Source organism: Oncorhynchus mykiss, chromosome 14, assembly GCF_057628025.1.
Source record: "Oncorhynchus mykiss isolate SJ-2025 chromosome 14, ASM5762802v1, whole genome shotgun sequence".
Classification (NCBI taxonomy): domain Eukaryota; kingdom Metazoa; phylum Chordata; class Actinopteri; order Salmoniformes; family Salmonidae; genus Oncorhynchus; species Oncorhynchus mykiss.
The window spans coordinates 1,193,411-1,218,311 of NC_143035.1; the positions used below are offsets into that span (position 1 = coordinate 1,193,411).

The 24,901-nt window shown below is 44.5% G+C and overlaps 1 protein-coding gene across 1 annotated transcript in view; it reads right to left on the reverse strand.

The window, feature by feature from the left end:
- Positions 1-24,901, reverse strand: part of LOC110488539 (fibroblast growth factor receptor-like 1) — a 67,308-nt gene that overhangs the window by 25,228 nt on the left and 17,179 nt on the right. Inside the window, exon 4 of the mRNA XM_021560769.3 lies at positions 20,443-20,715. Coding sequence (XP_021416444.1) covers positions 20,443-20,715 — 273 coding nt within the window. The remainder of the gene's footprint in view (positions 1-20,442; positions 20,716-24,901) is intronic.

A 24,901-nucleotide genomic window follows, 5' to 3' on the forward strand; every position in this document is an offset into this window, starting at 1 on the left:
CCTTTGAGCGGCGGGTCTGCGAGGGAGAGGGCTGGATGAGGAATCCATTAAAGCAGAATGAAAGCAAATAGGCTTAGGGAGAGCTGTTCTGTGGCTGGCCCAAATGAAAGGTTTGGGCTCCAAGACTACATGTTCTATTTAAGCTCTCAATGGGGCTGCAGGAGCCCCGAGGGGCAGACAAACGACCTGCCACTTCAGGAATGATGGGACAATTAAGCATTACAAATTAATAAGCCCATTAACCACCAGGGAAGGCCCACTGCCTGGCTGGGACAACTAGTAAAGATCAGCTTTGAATATGCATCAACTCTCTTTATTCTAATGAACATTTATGTAAACAAATTCAGTAAGCATTTCAAAGGCCCGGGCTTTCTCGCACCTGGACTACTGTTCAGTCGCGTGGTCAAGTGCCACAAAGAGCGACTTGGGAAAATGGCAGTTGACTCAGAACAGGGCAGCACGACTGGCGCTTAAAAGTACATGGAGAGCTAACACTAATGGCATGCATGTCAATCTCTCATGGCTCAAAGTGGAAGAGAGTGACTTCCTCATTACTTGTTTTTGTAAGAGATGTTGACAAGCTGAAGGTACCAAGCTGTCTGTTAAAAATATTTGCACACAGCTCGGACACCCATAGTGTGTTCTGAATTCTATAATGAATGTATTGTAGTGTTTTTAAAATTGTATCTTAATACCTTAATTTTGCCGGACCCCAGGAAGCAGCTAATGGGGATCCATAATAAATAAAAAATAAAAATCATTCAGTGAACAGCATTGGCTTTGCGCTGAAGAGGTTGAGCTAGTATCTCCAGATTTCCAGAGCTGATGTCTGCCTGCATTGCAGCTCGAACAAACAAATAGGAATGTGACGCTTTCTACTTTCCTCCATTTATCTAGCTTGTTTCCGTCTTTCTATGGTCGGTGAAATGATGCAGAACCGCGATGTGGGGCGCGTTGACCCATGACAGTGCAGCTCCCTCTCCGGGCCACAGGAACAGGCAGGCGTGAAATGGAAGGCAGGGCCCCCGTGCTGGGGTGCAGTGGGGCTCTGTCCCTGCCTCACTGGTCTGTTGCCGTTTTCTTTTCCGGCTTTTTGAGTAACTGCTTGCAAATACCTTTGAAACCTGAAGCCCAACTTCCACCTTTGGCATGGCAACCCCTGCGGACTGCCATGTTGACATTTGAGTTGTTTTCAAATGCCATCTTCATTTCCTCTGTGCTGTTTCCACGGGAGTCTGATCTAGGGCTGTGACAGTCATGAAATGTTGTTTGCCGGTTATTGTCATAAAAAAAACTGCCGCTCTCACAGTAATTGACTGTTGATGAACATCTCCAGCATCTCCAGGCCTCCACGCATACAAGCTGCTGATGTGTGCCTGTGGAACATCTACATTCAAAAAAGTCTAATAAATCAATTGAATATACTCCATCATAATAAATACATTATTTATTTTCGGCAGGTCTAAAGAAACATTTTGATATTAAGAAAATATATTTCAGAAGAATAGAATATGAGTTGGCCTACTGTATGTTATTTCACTATGTACCATATAATTTTTTTTTATTTAACCTTTATTTAACTAGGCAAGTCAGTTAAGAACAAATTCTTATTTACAATGATGGCCTACACCGGCCAAACCCTAACCTGGACAACGCTGGGCCAATTGTGTGCCGCCCTATGAGACTCCCAATCACGGGCGGTTCTGATACAGCCTGGATTCGAACTAGAATGTCTGTAGTGACGCCTCTAGCACTGAGATGCAGTGCTTTAGACCGCTGCTCCACTCGGGAGCCTGGGGTCTGGCAAAATTAAGGCAGTTATACAATTTTAAAAACATTACAATACATTCATTACAGAATTCACAACACACCAAGTGTGTGCCCTCAGACTCATACTCCACTACCACATATCTACAATGAAAAGTCCATGTGTGTATAGTGTGTATGTTATCATGTTGTATAGGCTGTAGGCTTGTCAATTTAGCAGACAAGTCCCATGCCATTATTTTATATTATATGATTTTATAGCAAGAAGATTATAATTGAGCTTAGCTTAATAAAATATAAATAATATTTTTTACATTCTGGAGCTAGAGTGACCATTGAGCATAAAAGTGATCCTTTGAAAATGGAGGCCACTTTCCCGCTGGTTCATTCCATGTTGGGTAGGATACTCCAGTTATTTCACTGTGTAACAGGTGATATAAAGGGAACGCTATTCCCTGTATAGTGCACTACTTTTGACCAGTGCTCATAGGGCTCTGGTTAAAAGTAGTGGACTATATAGGGAATTAGGTGCCATTTGGGATGCATACTCTGTAACCCTGTTCACCTTCTTGATCCCTCCCTACTACAGGCTGTCAGTCAACCCCTGGTTCCTGACCACCCCTTTGCTCCAACCACCCCTCCAGCATGGCAGGTAGGCATGTGGAGTGTGGACACATGGCCAGTGTAGATCAGTGGAGCACAAGTGAAGCCTTCATTTCTCAGAACAAGAATATACAGACGAGTTTCAGAAGAAAGTTATTGGTTTCTGACCATTTTGAGCTTGTAATCGAACCCACAAATGCTAATGCTCCAGATACTCAACTAGTCTAAAGGCCAGTTTTATTGCTTCAATAGTTTTCAGCTGTGCTAACATAATTGCCAAAGGGTTTTCTAATGATCAATTAGCCTTTTTGAAATTATAAACTTGGATTAGCTAACACAACGTGCCATTGGAACACAGGAGTGATGGTTGCTAATAAATGGGCCTCTGTACACTTATGTAAATATTCCATTAAAAGAAATCTGCCGTTTCCAGCTACAATAGTCATTTACAACATTAATGTCTACACCGCATTTCTGATCAATTTTATGCTATTTTAATGGACAAAAATGTTGCTTTTCTTTCAAAAACAAGGACACTTCTAAGTGTGTCCAAACTTTGGAACGATAGCATGTATATATATATATACACACACACACAGTATAATTCTATGTATTTTTACTGCCTCTGGGCTTCAGATCCGGTCAGCCCCTGCATTATCCAGCCTGCCAACACTTTGGGCTCTTTCATCTCTCTGTCAAAGAGACACCAGATTTCTCAATTAAACTAAGAAACCTGAGTCGATGCCTCAGAGCTCTTTTCAATTTATTCAACATCTAATGGAATATCGTGGAGAGCACCCATGAAGGTTGTGATATTGGTCGTAATATGATCTCTTTTCTTAGGTTCTGTACCGAGACAGCTGTGGAATTTGGTACTTGTGTCATGGTGCGGAGAGAGAGCGTGATTAAGGAGAACAGGCAGGCCCAGAGAGTTTGCTTCCAGTTGATTTACCTTCCTGTTCAAACTAAAATGTATTGCTCTGTGTTTTTTCAGTACAGACTCAAGGTCTGTGTGCCGTGGAACATGGATACAGAGCGCCTGCCTATGCGGAGAAGAACATTCTGAGAATTACAATGGCGTGACAGGACACCCTTGTGATCATACACTAAATGTTTCAGAAAGTTGTCTACCATATGCAGTAATTGTTACAACTCAACATATGTAAAACATATCACCAATAGTGTGTGAATATCCTGTATTTAAGATGAGTGGCTCTAGTACCACAAATTCCAGTACCTTTAGCAATACTCTTAATTAACAATGAATAACAGACCGTTCCAGAGTCTATCACAGTTGTATACATGGAGGATGGACAATATAGAAGGCAGAGAGAGTGACATTGACCCCTCACTCTGACAATCACCAGTGTAAACAACCATTTCGCCAGGCAGTCAGGCACTCTGACCAGCAGCAGTCACATTCTGGTCAGATTAACCTGTCCTCATGAAAAAAAGTGTTTATTTTACTCTGAAAAATATCAGTCAGGCACATCCCTGTTTGGACACAAAATGTGACCTTAAGAATATGACATTTGGAGAATTCAGAGACTCTTATCTTGTTCAACTCCTGAAAAGTTTCCCGACCCCTCCTGTCTCAGCCTCCAGTATTTATGCTGCAGTAGTTTATGTGTCGGGGGGATAGGGTCAGTCTGTTATATTGGAGTATTTCTCCTGTCTTATCCGGTGTCCTGTGTGAATTTAAGTATTCTCTCTCTCTCTCTCTCCCTCTCAGGACTACCTGGCCTGATGACTCCTTGCTGTCCCCAGTCCACCTGGCCGTGCTGCTGCTCCAGTTTCAAATGTTCTGCCTGCGGATATGGAACCCTGACCTGTTTACTGGACGTGCTACCTGTCCTAGACCTGCTGTTTTCAACTCTCTAGAGACAGCAGGAGCGGTAGAGATACTCTGAATGATCGGCTATGAAAAGTCAACTGACATTTACTCCTGAGGTGCTGACCTGTTGCACCCTCGACAACCACTGTTATTATTTGACCCAGCTGGTCATCTATGAACATTTGAACATCTTGGCCATGTTCTGTTATAATCTCCACCTGGCACAGCCAGAAGAGGACTGGCCACCCCTCATAGCCTCGTTCCTCTCTAGGTTTCTTCCTAGGTTCTGGCCTTTCTAGGGAGATTTTCCTAGCCACCGTGGTTCTACACCTGCATTGCTTGCTGTTTGGGGTTTTAGGCTGGGTTTCTGTAAAGCACTTTGTGACATCGTCTGATGTAAGAAGGGCTTTATAAATACATTTGTTTTGAAACAAATATTGCAACTGGTAACGGTTATCACTTTCATCGTAGTCATATGTCTACACTCCATCACACTAGCGGCATGAGCAAAAAACAACCTGTATTATGGGATCAACAGAGCGCCGTAATCATAAACAGTAAAGTTTGGTTACTGAACCATACCGTAGACAGGCTGGTACAGGTACACATCTTTTCCCGTTATCTTTAGACTACAGTAAAAACCCTGGTTTAATCCTAAGAGAACCAGGTACGTACATTTTTTACTGCCTATATTTTCTTCCTGGTCCAGGATCAGTCCCAGATGTTTTCTCAGTATGGGCTTCTAGCGCCTGAGCAAGCTGCAAAAATCACCATAAATCACATTGTCACTTCCAACCAGCTCCCTTACACACGTGTCTATCCAACACTCAGTTCTAGTCACGCTTGTATTGTTATCACATCACACCAATAAATCCAATAGTGCCATTCACGATGTTGCAGTATACAACTTCATAAATGTGAGAAGTAGCATTGAGTACAGTACAAGTTGTGGGTCCCATCATTAAGCCATTCTCCATCTCTCTTTGACACTGTAGCTTAGAGGAACAAGTTTGTTCTTTAACCAGGCCTGTTTGATGGTAGAACTCCAAATGCCCATGTCCTCCTTTTATGTAAGCCTCATCCTTCAACTGAACAATCCCCAGTCAAAACAAATGGATGCCGAAGGATGGCATTAGTAAAGTGATGGATCAAAATTGACAGAATGGGTACCTGGAGGAAAATGGGGAAGGGTCATGCTTTTCTAATTTCAGTCAAGGGGAGGGTTTAGTATATATTTGTTTATCTAGTCCATGGGAGGGTCATGTAATTTATAATTTATGACAATTTAATGTGTCTTATTGTTTTAGAATGTTTCTATATAGGCTATATATCGATGTGTGCACAATGCCGCCCCTCACACTGATATCAAGTGTGCCTATAGGCTATTCACTATTGTCTCAATCAAAGGATCCATAGCTATAGGCTACGAAGTGCATGCTCGGATAAGCACAGAGCAAAGTTATATTTCTAAGAAAATGTACTTTCTTCCTGACTATTTTGCACTGCTGGGATGGTGCAAATTCATTTTTTAGCAATTTGGCAATTTGTATTTATTATGCGTCCCCATTAGCCAAGGCAGCAGCTACTCTTCCTGGGGTCAGCAATGGATAATCCAACCCTGAGCCCCAGCCTGCTCTTGCTGATTTTTTTTGTGCTGCCTAACCAATTATGTGCTGTGTAGGCCTACAGTGGCAGTTCAGGAGGATTGTGAAGAACCCAGCAGCGTTGCAGTTCTTGACACACTCAAACTGGTGCTCGTGGCACCTGATACCATATCCCGTTCAAAAGAGCTTAAATATGTTGTCTTGCCCATTTACCCTCTGAATGGTACACATACAATCCATGTCTCATTTGTCTCGAGGCTTAAAAATCTTTCATAAACCTGTCTCCAACCCTTCAACTACAATGAATGAAGTGAAACAATAAGGGATCAGTAAGGGATCATAGCTTTCACCTGGTCAGTCTGTCATAGAAAGAGCAGATGTTACTAATGTTTTGTTTGCCATGTGTTATGTATTCTCAATGTTTTCTCGTGCTATTTTGAATGCAATGTTTGATTATGTCAATTCTGCATTTCTTCAGTTTGTGTAAACTGCGAGTAACAATAAATAAAGCCAAAGTCGCTCATTGCCTTGTTCGCTATATAAAATACACTACAAGACCAAAAGTATGTGGACAACTGCTGATCAAACATCTCATTCCAAAATCATGGACATTATTATAGAGTTGGCCCCCCCTTTGCTGCTATAACAGCCTTCACTCTTCTGGGAAGGATTTCCATTAGATGTTGGAACATGCTGTGGGGACTTGCTTCCAAGAGCAAGAGCATTAGTGATGTCGGGCGATTAGGCCTGGCTCACAGTCGGCATTCCAATTCATCCCAAAGGTGTTCGATGGGGTTGAGGTCAGGGCTCTGTGCAGGCCAGTCACGTTCTTCCACACCGATCTCGACAAACCATTTCTGTATGGACCTCGCTTTGTGGACGAGGGCATTATCATGCTGAAACAGGAAAGGACCTTCCCCAAACTGTTGCCACAAAGCTGGATGCACAGAATTGTCCGGAATGTCATTGTATGCTGTAGCGTTAAGATTTCCCTACACTGGAACTAAGGGGCCTAGCCCGAACCATGAAAAACAGCCCCAGACCATTATTCCTCCTCCACCAAACTTTACAGTTGCCACTATGAATTGGGGCAGGTAGCATTTTCCTGGCATTCGCCAAACCCAGATTCGTCCGTTGGACTTCCAGATGGTGAAGCGTGATTCATTACTCCAGAGATTGCATTTCCACTGCTCCAGAGTCCAATGGAGTCGAGCTTTACACCACTCCAGCCTAATAATCACTTGGCATTGTGCATGGTGATCTTAGGCTTCTGTGCGGCTGTTCAGCCATGGAAGCCCATTTCATGAAGCTCCCGACGAACAGCTCTTGTGCTGACGTTGTCTCCAGAAGCAGTTTAGAACTCGGTAGTGCGTGTTGCAACCGAGGACAGACACTTTTTACGAGCTACGCGCTTCAGCACTCGGCGGTCTCGTTCTGTGAGATTGTGTGCCCTTTCCACTTCACCACAACAGCACTTAGAGTTGACTGGAGCAGCTCTAGCAGGGCAGAAGTTTGACAAACTGACTTTTTGGAAAGGTGGCATCCTATAACAGTGCCACGTTGAAAGTCAATGAGCTCTTCAGTAAGGCCATTCGACTGCCAATGTTTGTCTATGGAGATTGCATGGCCAATTTTATACACCAGTCAGTGGTGTGGCTGAAATAGCCAAAGCCACTAATTTGAAGGGATGTCCACATACTTTTGTATATATAGTGTATCAATGTGACCTAGAAATAGGATGACGGTCATTTTTGTAATTTCTCAATAAATCATTGTAGCCTGATGGCAGGCAGGAATTGAGCTTCAAGTAGGCCTACAGATATTCTACAATTAAACAGAATAATTAATATTAAGTAGCAAGTTAAGCGACGTTGCCATAGACCTTTATGTTGACCTTTAGATTATTGGTTAGATACTGTAAAATGTGTGAGCTTTTAGATAATAGTAGCCTATAGGCCTAATAGCTCAGATGTAGCCTAATGGCTTAATACTAGGTAGGTCTATCGACTGCACATACCGGAAAGTGATGTCAATATTTATCCTAATAATCTAGCTATTATATAATTTTGTCATCTCGGTTTTCAGATTTTATATTTTATTTATCCTTGCTTCGCTTGTTTATAACATTGCAAACTTTTCAGGCTATTTATATTCAACTATGAAGTATTCGGAGGTCACAATGAGACAGATAAACATCTTCATTCTATGTTTAGCTGAGATTTTCTGTGCGTTAAGTGAGGCAGGAGGGCAAACAACGCTCTTAGCTGTTCTACGAGTGGTCTGAGACAGGCATTAGATTACGAGCGACTTCAAGTGCAACACTACAAAAGACGGTTCTGGGAAACGGCTCGGAAATGTAAAGGTGCTCTTACGAAGTTTCTAACGATGAACTTAGTCTTAAGATGCTTTTGGAAAACCAGGCCCTGGACTCGAATTGATGAGGTTTGAGAGGGTATGCCATAGGCCTAACTTTCATTAAAGAAAATGGCAAAAATCACAGGCCTATCCATTGTTATAAAAAACAGATCTGTTGTATTTTGGTCTGCGATGCTAAATGCTAGAAACAAGCTGTAAAATACCCGGGAAAAACGTGACTCCGACACATATGGGGATATCATTGTTTAGTTTCTTTGACATTCAGAGGCTGAGCTCCAACTTTCTACAGCCAAGGATACATTTTTTTTATTTTGCTTTGGAAGTAATCTAATTAATTCACTTTCAACTTATTTAGATATTCACTTTCTGTACAATAGAAGCTGATTAAACCCAGACAGCGTTTAGGGAAACACTTGTGACCTTCCCTCATCGGGTTAAGGTAAGCCATGGAAGAAGATACGCAAGCAGTTAAAGCTTACATTTTTTTGCGTCGGTAGGCCTACTCTGTCTGGGGTGGAAAGGTAGCCCTACTCTGTCTGGGGTGGAAAGGTAGCCCTACTCTGTCTGGGGTGGAAAGGTAGCCCTACTCTGTCTGGGATGGAAAGGTAGCCCTACTCTGTCTGGGATGGAAAGGTAGCCCTACTCTGTCTGGGATGGAAAGGTAGCCCTACTCTGTCTGGGATGGAAAGGTAGCCCTACTCTGTCTGGGGTGGAAAGGTAGCCCTACTCTGTCTGGGGTGGAAAGGTTGGCCTACTCTGTCTGGGGTGGAAAGGTAGCCCTACTCTGTCTGGGGTGGAAAGGTAGCCCTACTCTGTATGGGATGGAAAGGTAGCCCTACTTTGTCTGGGATGGAAACGTAGCCCTACTCTGTCTGGGACGGAAAGGTAGGCCTACTCTGTCTGGGACGGAAAGGAAGGCCTACTCTGTCTGGGACGGAAAGGTAGGCCTACTCTGTCTGGGGTGGAAAGGTAGCCCTACTCTGTCTGGGGTGGAAAGGTAGCCCTACTCTGTCTGGGGTGGAAAGGTCGGCCTACTCTGTCTGGTGTGGAAAGGTAGGCCTAACTTTTGCTCAGATTCCTAATGACGACTCTGATTTTTTATTATTTGCAAACGGGGACAGTTTGCAAACAATACACACTGATTTGGCATTGGAGAAATATGATAAGATGAACATATGAACATCTCTCTCTCCATTGTTAGCCTGCAATTTCTGTGGTGTTAAAAAATTAATCTGCAAACATGTAAAAGGACCTAGAATTGCATGAAATGTTTATAAAAAGGCAATTTTCTCACAGACCTGCACATATGATAGATTCAATGTTTTTACTATAAAGTAGATATTTCCACCCCCTAGTGTTGTCCACTGTGGTCTGTGAACCCACAACCTTCTGGCCCGCAGACCTATGCACTATCAAAATTCCTGCGTTGCCATGTAATGCTTACAGTACAAAGATTATCGTTGTTGGAAGGATTGGACCAAGGTGCAGCGTGGAAGGCATTCATCATATTTATTCATGTGAACCAGCAACAAAACGAACGTGCAGCTTTGTAGTGCAAAAGGCTACAATACAAAAACAAGATCCCACAAACAACAGGTGGGAAAAAAAGGCTGCCTAAATATGATCCCCAATCAGAGACAACAATAGACAGCTGCCCCTGATTGGGAACCATACCAGGCCAACATAGAAAAGAAAAAACAAGACTACCCACCCTAGTCACACCCTGACCTAAACAAAATAGAGAAATAAAAGGTTCTCTAAGGTCAGGGCGTGACTAAATAACAGTTCCTATAAAGGCATATATAAGGCTCTGGTCTATCTAAGAAGTGAGGGTAAATGGTAGGCATGTTCTCTCCACTATTTTTTTATTATTCATTTGGGTATAGGGGTCACCGGCTATTGTGTTCAGGGAGGGTTTAGTTCAAATATATTTTGCTGAAGGGTGGGCCACCCATTTTCATTTCAAAGAGGTCTGAATTTCTCCATGCAACTGTTATTGTAAATAACATTCACTCCCTAAACAAACCGGGATACTCGGGTGGCAAGAGGAAAAATAAATCTGTTATCATGGCAGCCTGCAGAGTGTAGTAGTAGGACATTCATTCACACACATACTGTTGAAGGGGATGGAGCGGGAGGGAGGGAAGAGAAATACTAGCGAGTGACCCAACAATGGAGGGGAAGGGGAGGGAGGCCAGGGAAGGGCCTGCCACTGACGAATGGACAGAGATGCCTTTACCAGCTGGATGGAGGAAGGGCAGGGCTCCAACAGACTCCTCTCATCAACCAGTCAGTCTTCAACATAACATTGAAATAATGCTGCTGGGGTGACTCACTCTATAGAGGCAGACATATGTACAACCTCCCACTCATTTGGTTGAAAGACTGGGCCAAATGAAATGGTCAGAAATCAAACTTATTAAAGACAGGGTTTGAGAAATACACGTGTCTCTGGCGCCAGTGCATAGTGGGGTGACCATGCAAAATGTATTTGTAATACCCGCTATCTCCTCAATCGCCTGCTTCCAACTGGCTCATACACCCCCTGTAACTATTCCCCAGGCCGTTGCTGTAAATGAGAATGTGTTCTCAGTCAACTTACCTGGTAAAATAAGGGTTAGAGCTGTGCCTGCTCCTGTGGTCCATCAACCAGCTCAATGTCTATAATAAATCCATACATGCACAATACTCACTGTACTTACTAAATGGTCTTGTTACTGAGTTATTACACTTCTTATAAACGCCTTATGATAATTTTTGAATATACATGTAAATGAAAGCTGGGCCATAATAGGGAGCAAACGTTACTTGAGCACTATAGTCATAACAGACTATCAGCAGCCTTGCTGGTCCCGTGGCTGACGCCTGCATATAATCAGAGAGGCTTTGACTCCCCGCGGTCCCATTTGCCAGCACGCTGATATCCTGCACTCAGTAAAAACAGATATGCAAGGAGAAAGAAATTATGAACAAGTGTTGTCACATAACTCTCCCAACTGGCTTCTGTAACCGGGTCGAACAGTAGATGATTTGTGTGATAAAATACAAAAAAAGTAGAAAAGGAGAACTGTGAAAATACTTATACAATTAAATGTGGCCCGTGAAGCAGGAGTTGGAAGGGCAGCCAGAGACTTGAGCCATAATGGGAAAAAGGTGGGGGAAAAAACTGTAGAGGCTCAACCAGGCTCTTTTAGTCCAGGTTTGGGTTAGACTTTGCCTTTCCAACAACCAAACATGCACAATCATTATTGGGAGTACACAAGAGAAGCATAGATTCATCTATATTCTCATGTTTGATTCAGAGTTCACCAAGCAGATTGGTTGGGCTAATGAAAATACACTTGTCTATTTCCATACTAAGTGGACCTCTGTAGGGATCTTAGTTAACGTGTACGTTCTCTGACTGCAATATACTGTATATGGACCTCAAATTGAACACCTCTCATTCCTGCCACATGAACAACATGCCGGCTGGGCTTGGGTTACATGAGAGGAAGCGAGCCAACAATGAGATTAGAAAACAAGGAGTTCAAGAGGCCTGACTAAACGACATCTCCAGGCCCGTGTCGGCACTTCAAAGGTGGGCTGGCACCCAGAGCACCCAGGCTCAGGCAGGGGGAGGGGGCGGGGACAAGGCAGGAGCAGCTGCTGATGAGGTCATCTGGGCAGCTGCCTCTCTCCACACCTCACAGGCCCAGGCAGCCATCACTGGGGCCCGGCCTCCTAGCATCACAGAACTACTGGAGGCCTCCATTCAGACTCTCTCTCTCGCTCTCCCTTTTTCTCTCCTACTCAGCCATTCACAGCCCTCTTTTCACTTTGCTTAACTTCCCCAAACATTTCCCGCTCATCCTTTAACCTTAGTTTTCTTCCTTTCTCTCTCTTGTATTTCCTTACCATGATTCATGCCAACATTTTACGAGTACAATACCCATTTTGCTGATTAAATATAACATTTATTGGACATGTTCTTCATTCAGGCACCATAATAGGCATGTGCATCCACACACTGCGGCCAATGCCAAATGACCACAGCACAGGCCCAACACAAACAGCCCATTCATAGCCTTTGGACGCGCTCGCCCCTCACTTCTGCTCCTTTCGTCTAGAATTACAGCTAGTGGATTAGGGCAACAAATAAAAGGCCAATCAATCTAGCCACACTAATCTGGGCCTGGCAGTGAACAGGACCAATGTCTGTGTCCCGAATGGCACCCTTTTTTCTATGGGCCCTGGTGAAAAGTAGTGCACTATGCACTGTACAAAACATTAGGAACGCCTGCTCTTTCCATGACATAGATTGTCCAGGTGAATCCAAGTGAAAGCTATGATCCTTACTGATAACACTTGTTAAATCCACTTCAATCAGTGTAGATGAAGGGGTTAAATAACTATTTTTAAGCCTTGAGACAATTGAGACATTGATTGTGTGTGTGCCATTCAGAGGTTGAATGGGAAAGAAAGGATTTATGTGCCTTTGAACGGGGTATGGTAGTAGGTGCTAGGCACACCGGTTTGAGTGTGTCAAGAACTGCAAAGCTGCTGGGTTTTTCATGCTCAACAGTTTCCCGTGTGTATCAAGAATGGTCCACCACCCAAAGGGCATGCAACCAACTTGAAACAACTGTGGCAAGCATTTGAGTCAACATGGGCCAGCATCCCTGTGGAACGCTTTCGACACCTTGTAGAGTCCATGCCCTGACATATTGAGGCTGTTATAAGGGCAAAAGGGGGTGCAACTCAACATTAGAAAGGTATGCCATTTGGGAAGTGGCCAATGTGAGACTGAGGGTGGGTCAGTGGATTACCCTACTTCCTTTGTCACATTGGCAGCCATTCTGGCCCAGCAGCCAGGGGCTACGTACGCTAAAGCCCAGTTCCTGATGTTGTAACATCGGTACTGTTTAGACTAATCGAGGACTTGTGTTTTCAAACACAGCAATAATTGTTGCCAGTTTGGCTTTTTATGATATTAGTTATTTGTCTACAGACATCTGTCAGAGCATGTTCATTACAACATTTCCCTGAGTTGTTAGGACACTAGTCAAACTAGTGAATGAGGACTGGCTAAAGTAAACAACCCTGCAAGATCAAACCCTGACTGTAGGAATGAGTACGCTCTATACTGGCCTCGAACACACACAGTTAAATAAAATCACACTCACTCATATGCAAGCACACACATTGAACCAATGCGTCCCCCGAAATAGGAAAAGATCTCGCTCTCACAAACACACATGAACATGCACATTCTCATCCATTGGATGAGGGTTCATGTCATTAAATAGTTTGGGTTTGGAGGGAGGGAGAGAGAGAGGAAGGGCAATCACAAGACCAGGCCATGGATGAATGACCCTCCCTCCATCCCAGTGTCCGTCTCTCCCCAGGACACCACTCTCCTATACTTTCACTCTCCTTTCCTCAGACAAGACATGGCTTATAATTAGGGCTGTTGCAGTTACCATATTACCTCCAAACTGGCGGTCACGAGTCATGAAGGCAGTCATATTCCAAGCGACCATTAAGATCACGGAAATTAGGTTTCTCCAAACTCTGATGCTGCTGATGGTCATTAGTAGCCTACCAAACTTGCTAACTGACTGGTACTCAGCACTCTACATCCATTCAAATGTAATTGAAAATCTAATCAAACACTTCATGAGAGCCCATGAGCTCATGTTGCACAGCAATTCTATAGGCTATGCAATTGAGCGAGAAAACAGAGTGATTTCTATTAAAAAGAGGAGGGTCCCATCAAGGCTCCCGAGTAGGACAGCGGTCTAAGGCACTGCATCTCGGTGCTAGAGGCATCACTACAGACCCTGGTTAGAATCCAGGCTGTATCACAACTGGCCGTGATTGGGAGTCCCATAGGGCGGCGCACAATTGGCACAGCATCGTCCGGGTTAGGGTTTGGCCGGGGTAGGCCATTGTAAATAAGAATTTGTTCTGAACTGACTTGCCTAGTTAAATAAAGGTTAAATTAAAAATAATTCTATAGGCTAGGCCTACTATATTTATTTCTCAACTTTCCTAATATTAAGCACATTGCTTATCTTTACAACAGGAGTATAGCCTACCTGGCTGGCATGAAAATGAACCACGGGAAAAGCGTCCTCCATACGTTATTTAAGTGCATAGACGACATGTATTTTTTTCCCCTACCCCTGCTTTGAGACAGGTGCATGATAATGGTTAATTCTAAATCAAAACAAATGTCACACATATATTATTTAGCATATGTAAAGACCAGATTAAATAAATAATAGTCTGATGGGTGACAATATTAGCCTATCACTTATGAATTAAATATTATACTTATGAAAGATGCCAAGCGTAACGCAATGAAACAATGTAATTTTTTTGCAACTTTCAAATCATAGTCGCACACCTCATGTAGCCTAGCCCATAGGCCTATATGTTTTGATAACATATAGACCTATGGGCTAGGCTGTTTTGATAAGCCTAAATTCATACATAAGCAGCGTGTGAGTTTCAAGTTTGGGGAAGATCATTTTCACCAAAAAAACACACCTTTATAATAAAAGCATTACATGCATAATTGCATTTGTGGTCACTTTTGATAAATGGTGTTTTCCCGCTAATGGAACATTCGCGCAAATAGCCTACTGCTGTGTGCACATTGCTGCTCTTATAATGTAAAGAAAAAACCCAATAGCTTTCTCAACATTTTAAGCTAAACATTCTGATCTGTTGCATCAGCCACATTGCATAAAACATTTTTTGTTTGTTGCTAGTGGTTGTATTAATTTGGGATCTATCGCATGACTTGCCTAGTTAAATAAAGGTTAAAAAAAATAATTCCCAGACTATTTTTGGAATATTGATTTCTCGCACAGAATTGTTCAACTTTTGTATTATGGGGGATAGTACAATTGTGGCCAAAATATTGAGAATTACACAAATCTTAATTTCCACAAAGTTTGCTGCTTCAGTGTCTTTAGATATTTTTTGTCAGATGTTACTATGGAATACTGAAGTATAATTACAAGCATTTCATAAGTGTTAAATTATTTTATTGACAATTAAATGAAGTTTGATGCAAAGAGTCAATATTTGCAGTGTTGACCCTTCTTTTTCAAGACCTCCGCAATCCGCCCTGGCATGCTGTCAATTAACTTCTGGGCCACTGATGGCAGCCCATTCCTGCATAATCAATGCTTGGAGTTTGTCAGAATTTGTGTCTTTTTGTTTGTCCACCCACCTCTTGAGGATTGACCACACATTCTCAATGGGATTAAGGTCTGGGGAGTTTCCTGGGCATGCACCCAAAATATCGATGTTTTGTTCCCCGAGCCACTTAGTTATCGCTTTTACCTCATGGCAAAGTGCTCCATCATGCTGAAAAAGGCATTGTTCGTCACCAAACTGTTCCTGGATGGTTGGGAGAACTTACTCTCGGAGGATGTGTTGGTACCATTCTTTATTCATGGCTGTGTTCTTAGGCAAAATTGTGAGTGAGCCCACTCCCTTGGCTGAGAAGCAACCCCACACATGAATGGTCTCAGTATGCTTTATTGTTGGCATGACACAGGACTGATGGTAGCACTCACCTTGTCTTCTCCGGACAAGCTTTTTACCGGATGCCCCAAACAATCGGAAAGGGGATTCATCAGAGAAAATGACTTTACCCCAGTCCTCAGCAGTCCAATCCCTGTACTTTTTGCAGAATATCAGTCTGGCCCTGATGTTTTTCCTGGAGAGAAGTGGCTTCTTTGCTGCCCTTCTTGATACCAGACCATCCTCCAAAAGTCTTCGCCTCACTGTGCATGCAGATGCTCTGTACTGGTGGTGCCCCAATCCCGCAGCTGAATCAACTATAGGAGACGGTCCTGGTGCTTGCTGGACATTCTTGGGCGCCCTGAAGCCTTCTTCACAACAATTGAACCGCTCTCCTTGAAGTTCTTGATGATCCGATAAATGGTTGATTTAGGTGCAATCTTACTGGCAGCAATATCCTTGCATGTGCAGCCCTTTTTGTGCAAAGCAATGATGACAGCACGTGCTTCCTTGCAGGTAACCATGGTCGACAGAGGAAGAACAATGATTCCAAGCACCACCCTCCTTTTGAAGCGTCCAGTCTGTTATCTGAACTCAATCAGCATTACAGAGTGATCTCCAGCCTTGTCCAACACAGAATCACTGACATGATGTCAGTGGGTCCTTTTGTGGCAGGGCTGAAATGCAGTGGAAATGTTTTTTGGGGGATTCAGTTAATTTGCATGGCAAAGAGGGACTTTACAATTATTTGCAATTCATCTGATCACTCTTTATAACATTCTGGAGTATATGCAAATTGCCATCATACAAACTGAGGCAGCAGACTCTGTGAAAATTTATAATTGTGTAATTCTCAAAACTTTTGGCCACAACTGTTGATTGACATAGGTTAGTGCTTTTGCTGTTCATTAGGCATACTGATCTTGTTGGCTGACGAAAAGTAAATGTGGACAGTTATGTATATATGTACCTTGGAATTAGATAAGGACGCACACAGTTGCGTCCCTGATGTGTCTGTCTTCACTTGTAGCCTGTGAGAAAGATCCGTGTGAGAGCCATGTGAGTGAGGTTCTTCAGAGCAGGCAGCACTCAGGGAGAAGGGCACAACGCAGCACTCCAGGCCAGGGGCACATAGGCCACTGGCCGCATAAGGCATGTATTTCTTTTAGGGTGCATTACAGCCACACAAAGGGGATGCCAAAAGGCATGACTCACATCAACACCATTATCCCAGAAATCCTAGACCCACTCCAATTTGCATACCACCCCAACAGAAGTACAGATGATGCAATCTCAGGAGGCTTTGGGCTTGCACCAGCTGAGTTGGCACAAGTTGATATCAAGGATTAAAACCCCGGACTCATTGCTCTCTCTCTCTTTTTTGTTCATTAACACAGGCGGTCCAAGGTGCCACCACGCCGGACACAGAGTAACCCACCCGTTACCTTTTAATTGCATTTCTCCCCTCCCTATTCCCCCCAACCTTTATTAAAGAGCAACTCTGGTTTGAGCACCGCAAAACCGTCTTATTTTATTGTGAATTTCACCTCTGATTCCCCTGGGCTGCCACAGTTGGTGGAGAATGTGGGCACAACCCTTCCATGTTCTGAACTCCCAATAAAATAAGAAGCAGATGGTCATCATGGAAGATGCTGTAACTCAGCTGGTGCAAGCCCAAATGTAGCAAGCCCTTCAGGAGGCAGTTACACAGCTTAGCCAAGGCGTGGTACAGCCGGACCAAATGATGGAACCAGGCAATATCCTCACCAAGCTAACTGCTGAAGATGACATTGGTATTTGAGTGCAATGCAGAGAGAGAGTGATGGCTCAAGGAGGACTGGGCTGGCAAAGTGGCCACTTTCTGACTGGAGAAGCCCAGAGGGCCTGGAGGGTCTTGGCACTGGCGGACTTCAACAACTACGCTGCTCTAAAAACTGCCCTCTTGGCCCATTATGGGCACAACCTACCAACCTGGGTCCATCTCTTCTACTCCTGGGCCTATGATGTCCACGCCCCGGTAAGACCTTAAATAACCAAGCTGGTTAGACTAACTAAAAGTTGGCTTACCACAGGGGATGGGCCATCAGCAATAGATTGACTGGTAATGGACTAACGTATCTGGGGCCTCCCCACTGACGCAAAGCGCCATGCTGCCCAGAGCAACCCCCCGTCAGTTGACGCCCTGGTCGCTTTATTCAAAAATCACCAAGTTACTTTAGAGATGTTGTAGGGCTGTAAGCAGTAGGCCTGAAGTCTAGGCTGAACCAACTAGGGAGACGCCTATTTGAACCCCACTTCAAGACTGACTCCAATTACTGAACCCAGATCACCCCGAGGCAGCGACCGCTAGTTAGCAGGGACCAGAAAAGGTGTCACACCTGTGGCCAGGAGGGACACCTGGACTGGAGCTGCCCGGGAAACGATGAGTCCCTGCCATGGCCAGTCCCATAGAGAAGACCACCAGAAGGTGTGACTACCTCACAATCTACTGGGCCCACAAAGCCACTGCAGCCCCCCAGATCCCTGTCAAAATAGGCATTCAGGATAAGGCCACCTTGTTGGACACAGGTAGTATGGTCACTCTCATCAAACCTCAATTTGCTGCTGATCCCTTAGGGCTGCCCATAACAGTGGCTTGTATGCATGGAAAAGTATGAAAAGTTACCCCACCTGCCACGAGGAAGGTGCAAACCCCTCAAGGTAGCTTTGTGATTGTAGCTGGGGTAGTAAAGAAAATCCAAGTAGATGTCTTACTGGGCTAGGCCCAATTTTCCAGAGATTCTAGAGCAGAAGGGTTACAGCCCCTAGGAGAACAGCTTGGGGAAAAGGAGAATGGTTCCCCGATGTAGAAGCGTTATACCAGCCCGTGCTGCTGCTTCCCCACCCATCTCCTCAGACTCTGTGGAGGCCTCAGCCAATCCCCCCTCGGCTCTCCCCAGCACCGACCGAGATAAAGAGAAACCCGGGGAGGAGAATTACCCTGGCGAAATGTTTTCAGAGTTGCCCTTGCGCAGGAGGGAAAGGGAACCTCCCCGGGATAGTTTGGCACTACCCAACTCACCAATCCCAACCTGGATCAGGCGAGGATGAGAGCTGTTGGTGGAAAACCAGTAGATGGAGTGAGTGAATGTGCCTTTCCAAATTTTGCAGTCAAAAATAATTTATTTGATCAGGTTGTGAAAGTGGGAGACAAAATGGTAGTGCCCAAATTTTACATCTCCAAAGTCCTATACCTAGCACACTCACATTTGCTTGGAGCACACCTAGGAGTGGAGAAAACCTATGATCGGTTCCTGGCTTGGTTCTACTGGCCCGGAGTGAAGAGGGCTGTCCAGGATTACTGCAGACAGTGTGCCAAATGCAAGAAAACAGCCCCAAAATGTAACCTACCAAAATCCCTTTACCAATGACCGAGATCCCTTTTCAGAGGATAGCCATGGACATAGTGGGACCTCTGCCCAAGTCCAATCGAGGACATAGGTACATCTTGGTAATCATGGACTACGCCACCCGCCATCCTGAGGCCATCCCACTACGTGCCACCAGCGCCCGTGCCGTGGCACGGGAACTGTTCCTTCTCTTCAGTCGGGTGGGGATTGCAGAAGAAGTCCTGACCGATAAAGGATCGCGCTTCATGTCCCGGGTATTGAAATGAAATGCGTAGGATGTTAAAGGTGAGCCAAATCCGTACTTCTGCGGAGCATCATCAAACCGATGGGGTTGTTATTAAGGAAAGCCATTGACACAGAAGGAAACAATTGGGACCAGCTAATACTCTTTGTTCTGTTTTCCATCAGAGAGGTCCCACAGGCATCCATAGTATTCTCATCCTTCGAACTCCTGTACGGCAGACGGGCCCGGGCATGCTGGACCTGGCAAAAGAGGCCTGGGAGCAACAACTTTGCCCTCACCAGTCAGTTACTGAATAAGCAGAGGAGATGCGCCACTACATGGCGAGAGTCTAGCCTCTGATGCGGGAACACATGCTCCAGGCTCAGCAGGCCCAAGCCCGGGTCTACAACAGGGGGGCCTGTCTCCGCGAATTCACTCCAGGAGAACTGGTCTTAGTACTCATCCCCAAAGTGGAGGCTTTTTCAACCTGGCCTTAGCCCACCACAAAGAAGCAGGTAAAAACCTTTCTTGTGTTGGTGGGGTATTATCAACGGTTTAGTTTGCCAGTTTGCCACGATTGCTGCCCCTCCCCGCAACTTTGATTTAAGCACCGCAAAGCGGTCTCCGCATGTCTTATTTTATTGTGAATTTCACCTCTGACTCCCCTAGGCTGCCACAGTATGCTATTCTCTTCTAAAATAGACTACATTTTCTTCCTATCATGTTTCTTTAGACCTGTCTGTTCACAGAGAACAATACAGGAGGAGAGATGTAGGGGTATTTCTGTGTCTTATTGTTCAAGTCAAGTTCACTCGTTTCTTAGCCTGGTGTCACGGTGGTGGTGGTGATTTTCCAACAGCATGAATGTGGAAGAGGAGCCATTCCACTGATGAGCATGATATGACTATAACCACTAACCAATGGCAGAGCAGACATGTGTAATCATACACATATTAGAGCCACTTTGCTCCCATCCAGGGAGAGGAGGAGATACTGGACTGTGTGGTAGTGGATGGAAGCCTGGTCTTAGATCTGTTCACTCTGTCTTGCCAACTCCTATGGTCATTGTTACACCCCAAGACAGCAGATCTGAGATCAGGCTAGGTGGATGGGGAGGGGACTCACCGATGACGATGAGGGTGTAGTTGATGTTGACGCTGCCGAAGCCATTGGTGGCCTTGCAGATGAAGGTGCCTGAGTCCTCGGCCTCCACATCTTTTATGCGCAGTGCCTGCTGCAGCACCCGGAAGCGCATCCAGCCGCTGTGGATGTTGCGGCCGTCCTTGGTCCACATGATGAGGGGTGGCGGGTCACCCTCCACTGGGCACTGCAGCTTCATGGTGCGCCCGATCCGCGCCGTCTGCCGGTGGGCGATCTTCTCTGCCACGCGGGGAGGCCCTGGGACAGGAGAGGGAGACGTAAGAGTGTTACAATGGGACATACAGTATTTTACAGAAAACTGAATCAATCAGTAATATGTAGCTACAGTGTCATACTTCAGGCAGAGATTGGCTGCCATGTAGAACATAACAAAGCAGAGCCTGGTAACGACTATAATCTGAACTGAGATCAAGTTCCAGCCATGAAAACATCAACCTTAAACAGAAGCTGGTGTGTCCTGATTTGAGGATTAGAAAAACAGTGTGTCTGTGAGGAGATGTTAAGATTAAATGAAAGGTGGAGCGGAGAGGGGGAATTTGAGGGGGTGATTTAAAAAAGGGAGAGTATGCATAGGAGAGTGGGAGAAAGGCAGACAGACAGAAAGAAAATACATAAAGGATTTGTCTTCTTTCATCTCCATTCTCTCCTCTTAAATAAATGTGATACTGGTTATGGATCCCAGCAGTCTAAAACAGATCCATGTGAGCAGCATGTCTGAATCCTGGCTCATCTTTCTGCATAAATCACATCATGCTCATACACAGTAACATTTACACAGAGTTCAGTCCCTGGGCACCAGAGGTTAACAAGCCTTTACTGCCTCGTAACTCACACATCTTGAGCCCTCGTACCATCCAAAGTCAACCTTTTTAATAGCCAAAGTGAAATAAATCTAAGAAAAATGCTAACACTAAGTATTTGACTACAGGACAACTCGTGTTTAATGTGGTTAGTGTTAGCCGTCCATAGAGCTAGCTGTGCCGATGTGTGGAGAGAGGCTTTAGTGATGGCTTCTCCAGTCTAAACACTGCATGGCTCACCAGTCAGAGTCTGGAGGCAGGAAATTGATATAGTCACTGTTTATGTCTGTGGGGAAATGGTAACCACCGTACCTTGTCAGCTGGCCACTTCGCCCTCCTCACCTACCGTGCTGTGTCTGGGTGGATCTCATTGGGTTGTTTGTGTGCTGGTCTTACTACTCTGTTTGTATTTGTGTGTGTGTGTGTGCGCGTGTGCCAGTATCACTACAATGTGCTCCGTGGTTATTTGATTCTTCCTGGGTTAACCCTCCCTCTCTCTACCATGCTGTGAGTTATGCTAATGCCCATTAGCGTAAAGCTAATTCCAGATTTGATTCATATGACTGGCATGAAATGCAGTCCACTGAGGCCTTTGATGAGAAACATATGCAAAAATATAAAAAATCTCAAGCAATACAATGTTTGTTCAGCTTTGACTGTCACCTTCCATTAATATCCATTCATCCTCAAATCTGTTTCAGACAATCATGTCACAGAAATGGGTATCATGCGTGAATAATCCTAGAGAGAATTCTGGAAAATGTTAAGAGGGGGCACTACCAGTCTTGCCAAGATGATAGCGCTCCACTGTTTTCACAGGAGAGCACGAGAACCGCCATTTTGACGCATGGAGTTTGAAAGTGTGAAAATAAATTAGTCACAGTCAGGAATTCATTGCAGCCATTGAGTTGCTCATGCTGAGAGGCTCTGGGGCCCAACAAAACCATACCACATAACCGCACATCCCAGAGATCACAGAAGCACAACCCTGCTTTTCACTCCTCTTTTGCCATGAGTGACGAATTGAACATACATTAGACACATTTTTGAGGAGCTTTCCTTTACGTTGGAGGGACTGGCTCTAGAATATTTTTGATTAAAAAAAAATCATTTAATTTAAAAAAAACTTTTACCCCTTTTTCGTGATATCCAAATTGGTAGTTACAGTCTTGTCCCATCATTGCAACTCCCCTACGGACTCAGGAGAGAAGAAGGTAGAAAGCCATGTGTCCGCCGAAACACGACCCTGCTAAGCAGCACTGCTTCTTGACACACTGCTCGCTTAACACGGAAGCCAGATGCACAAATGTGTCAGAGGAAACACCGTCCAGCTGGCGAACGAGGTCAGCTTGCAGGCGCCCGGCCCACCACAAGGAGTCGCTAGAGCGGAATGGGACAAGGAAATCCAGGGCCTCCCCTAACCGCTGGGTAAATTGTGCGCCGCCTCATGGGTCTCCCGGTCACGGCCGGCTGTGACACAGCCTGGGATCGAACCTGGGGCTGTAGTAGTGAAGCCTCAGGCACTGCATTAGACCGCTGGGCCACTCGGGAGGCCCTGGATTTTTTTTTTTACCTCTCTCTGTTGGAATGACACAGAAACAACCAAAAAAACAATTTAATGAGATTGTCTGTGAGTTCAGGATCTGCGTGGATGTGTTTATGTAAATGTCTGTGTGTGTGTGTGTGTGTGTGTGTGTGTGTGTGTGTGTGTGTGTGTGTGTGTGTGTGTGTGTGTATGAGAGAGAGATAGAGAGTGAGTGAGTGAGTGAGAGAAAGTTGTAAGAGGGGGAGCAGAGGGAATTGTGTGGAGAGGAAATTGCAGGCTGGACCTTTTAAAACACAATCTGTTTTGTCCATTTCAACCTAAATGCATTACCCTATGCTTCTGCTGCTGCTGGCTCCACTTGGGGATCTAAAGTACCTTAAAGAGGCAGCAGCCTCCTGTTTTCCTCTGTCTCTCAATAGATCTCTCTTTAAGCTGCATACTACCATTTCTCTTTATTCCCTTTCATGGCATACTGGCTTAAGGTATGCAGGGAGGGGGCACGCATGTCTGGAATGTCTACTAATGACAGGAAAGACAACAAAAAGTATAATTCCTTTCGGCTATGTCCGCTGACCAACGTCAACATTGTCAATGAGGTCTGACTGTCCTTGTATCCTTGTAAGTCTGAGCTCTGATCATAGTCTGGAAAAGGAAGAAGAATTACCCAGCAGATACACTGTCTATTGGCCAGTGAGTCAAAAAGGGACCTTTGGTCTGAGTCCAATGCACAATATTGTTGCTGGCATGCGTCAGGGCTTGGAGAAGGGGAGCTGGGATCTGTGGAATGCTTTTGATTATTAAGCAGGACTTAGAGCTAATGTGTTCTCTGAGCCAGAGTCTTCACTTTGAGGAGGTCAGGGTGAGCCTGGTGATAACCGATAGGCCTACCACACCATCCTAGACCATAGATTAACCCTACCACGTCACCCTAGACTGTAGGTTAAACCCTACCACATCATCCTAGACCAGGGGTTCCCAACGAGGGGTTCTAGGAACCCTGAGGGTACTTGACCTATCCATGGGAGTACTTGAGAAGACTCATGAGTCCATAGTGTTACTGGTAAGATGCACATGAGGGGGTACATCAGAGGTACTACGGGTAAAGCAAAATTCAGTTGGTGGTACAGTAACCGAAAAAGGTTGGGAACCACTGTCCTAGACCATAGGTTATCCCTACCACACCCTCCTAGACCATAGTTACCCCTACCATAGGTTACAATATGTTATCACTAATAAAACACAACACTGGAATGAATTGCATGATTGAAATATAATGTTGAAAACAGCAATACATTTGTGAGATTAACACACTTTTCAAATATCAATAGGTAGGGGAAATTTTAAATTTTACAATAGCCAATTTGACAACCTGGATTTTGTTGGGTGACTATAGACATGGGATTCAAAATAGCACTGGTTCCCTAGGCAATGACACTGCGCTCCCTCTCAAGCAGGGTTCTCCAACTGGCCCCCTGGTGATTTTATTTGGCCCCCCAATTGTTCAGAGCAAAAAACAATGTTTCAAAATTGGATATAAAACATTGCAAAAATACCAGCAAATCAGCTCCAAGTAATATTTATTTTGGAAATCTGTTCCAAAGTATATAAGCAGTGTAAAAAAACATTAGGAACACCTGCTCTTTCCATGACCTAGACTGACCAGGTGAATCTACAGTTGAAGTCGGAAGTTTACATACACCTTAGCCAAATACATTTAAACTCAGTTTTGAACAATTCTTGACATTTAATCCTAGAAAAAAATCCCTGTCTTAGGTCAGTTAGGATCACCACTTTATTTTAAGAATGTGAAATGTCAGAATAATAGTAAAGAGAATGATGTATTTCAGGTTTTATGTCTATCATCACATTCCCAGTGGGTCAGAAGTTTACATACACTCAAGTAGTATTTGGTAGCATTGCCTTTAAATTGTTTAACTTGGGTCAAATGTTTCGGGCGGCCTTCCACAAGCGTCCTACAATGAGTTGGGTGAATTTTGGCCCATTCCTCCTAACAGAGCTGGTATAACTGAGTCAGGATTGGAGGCCTCCTTGCTCGCACATGCTTTTTCAGTTCTGC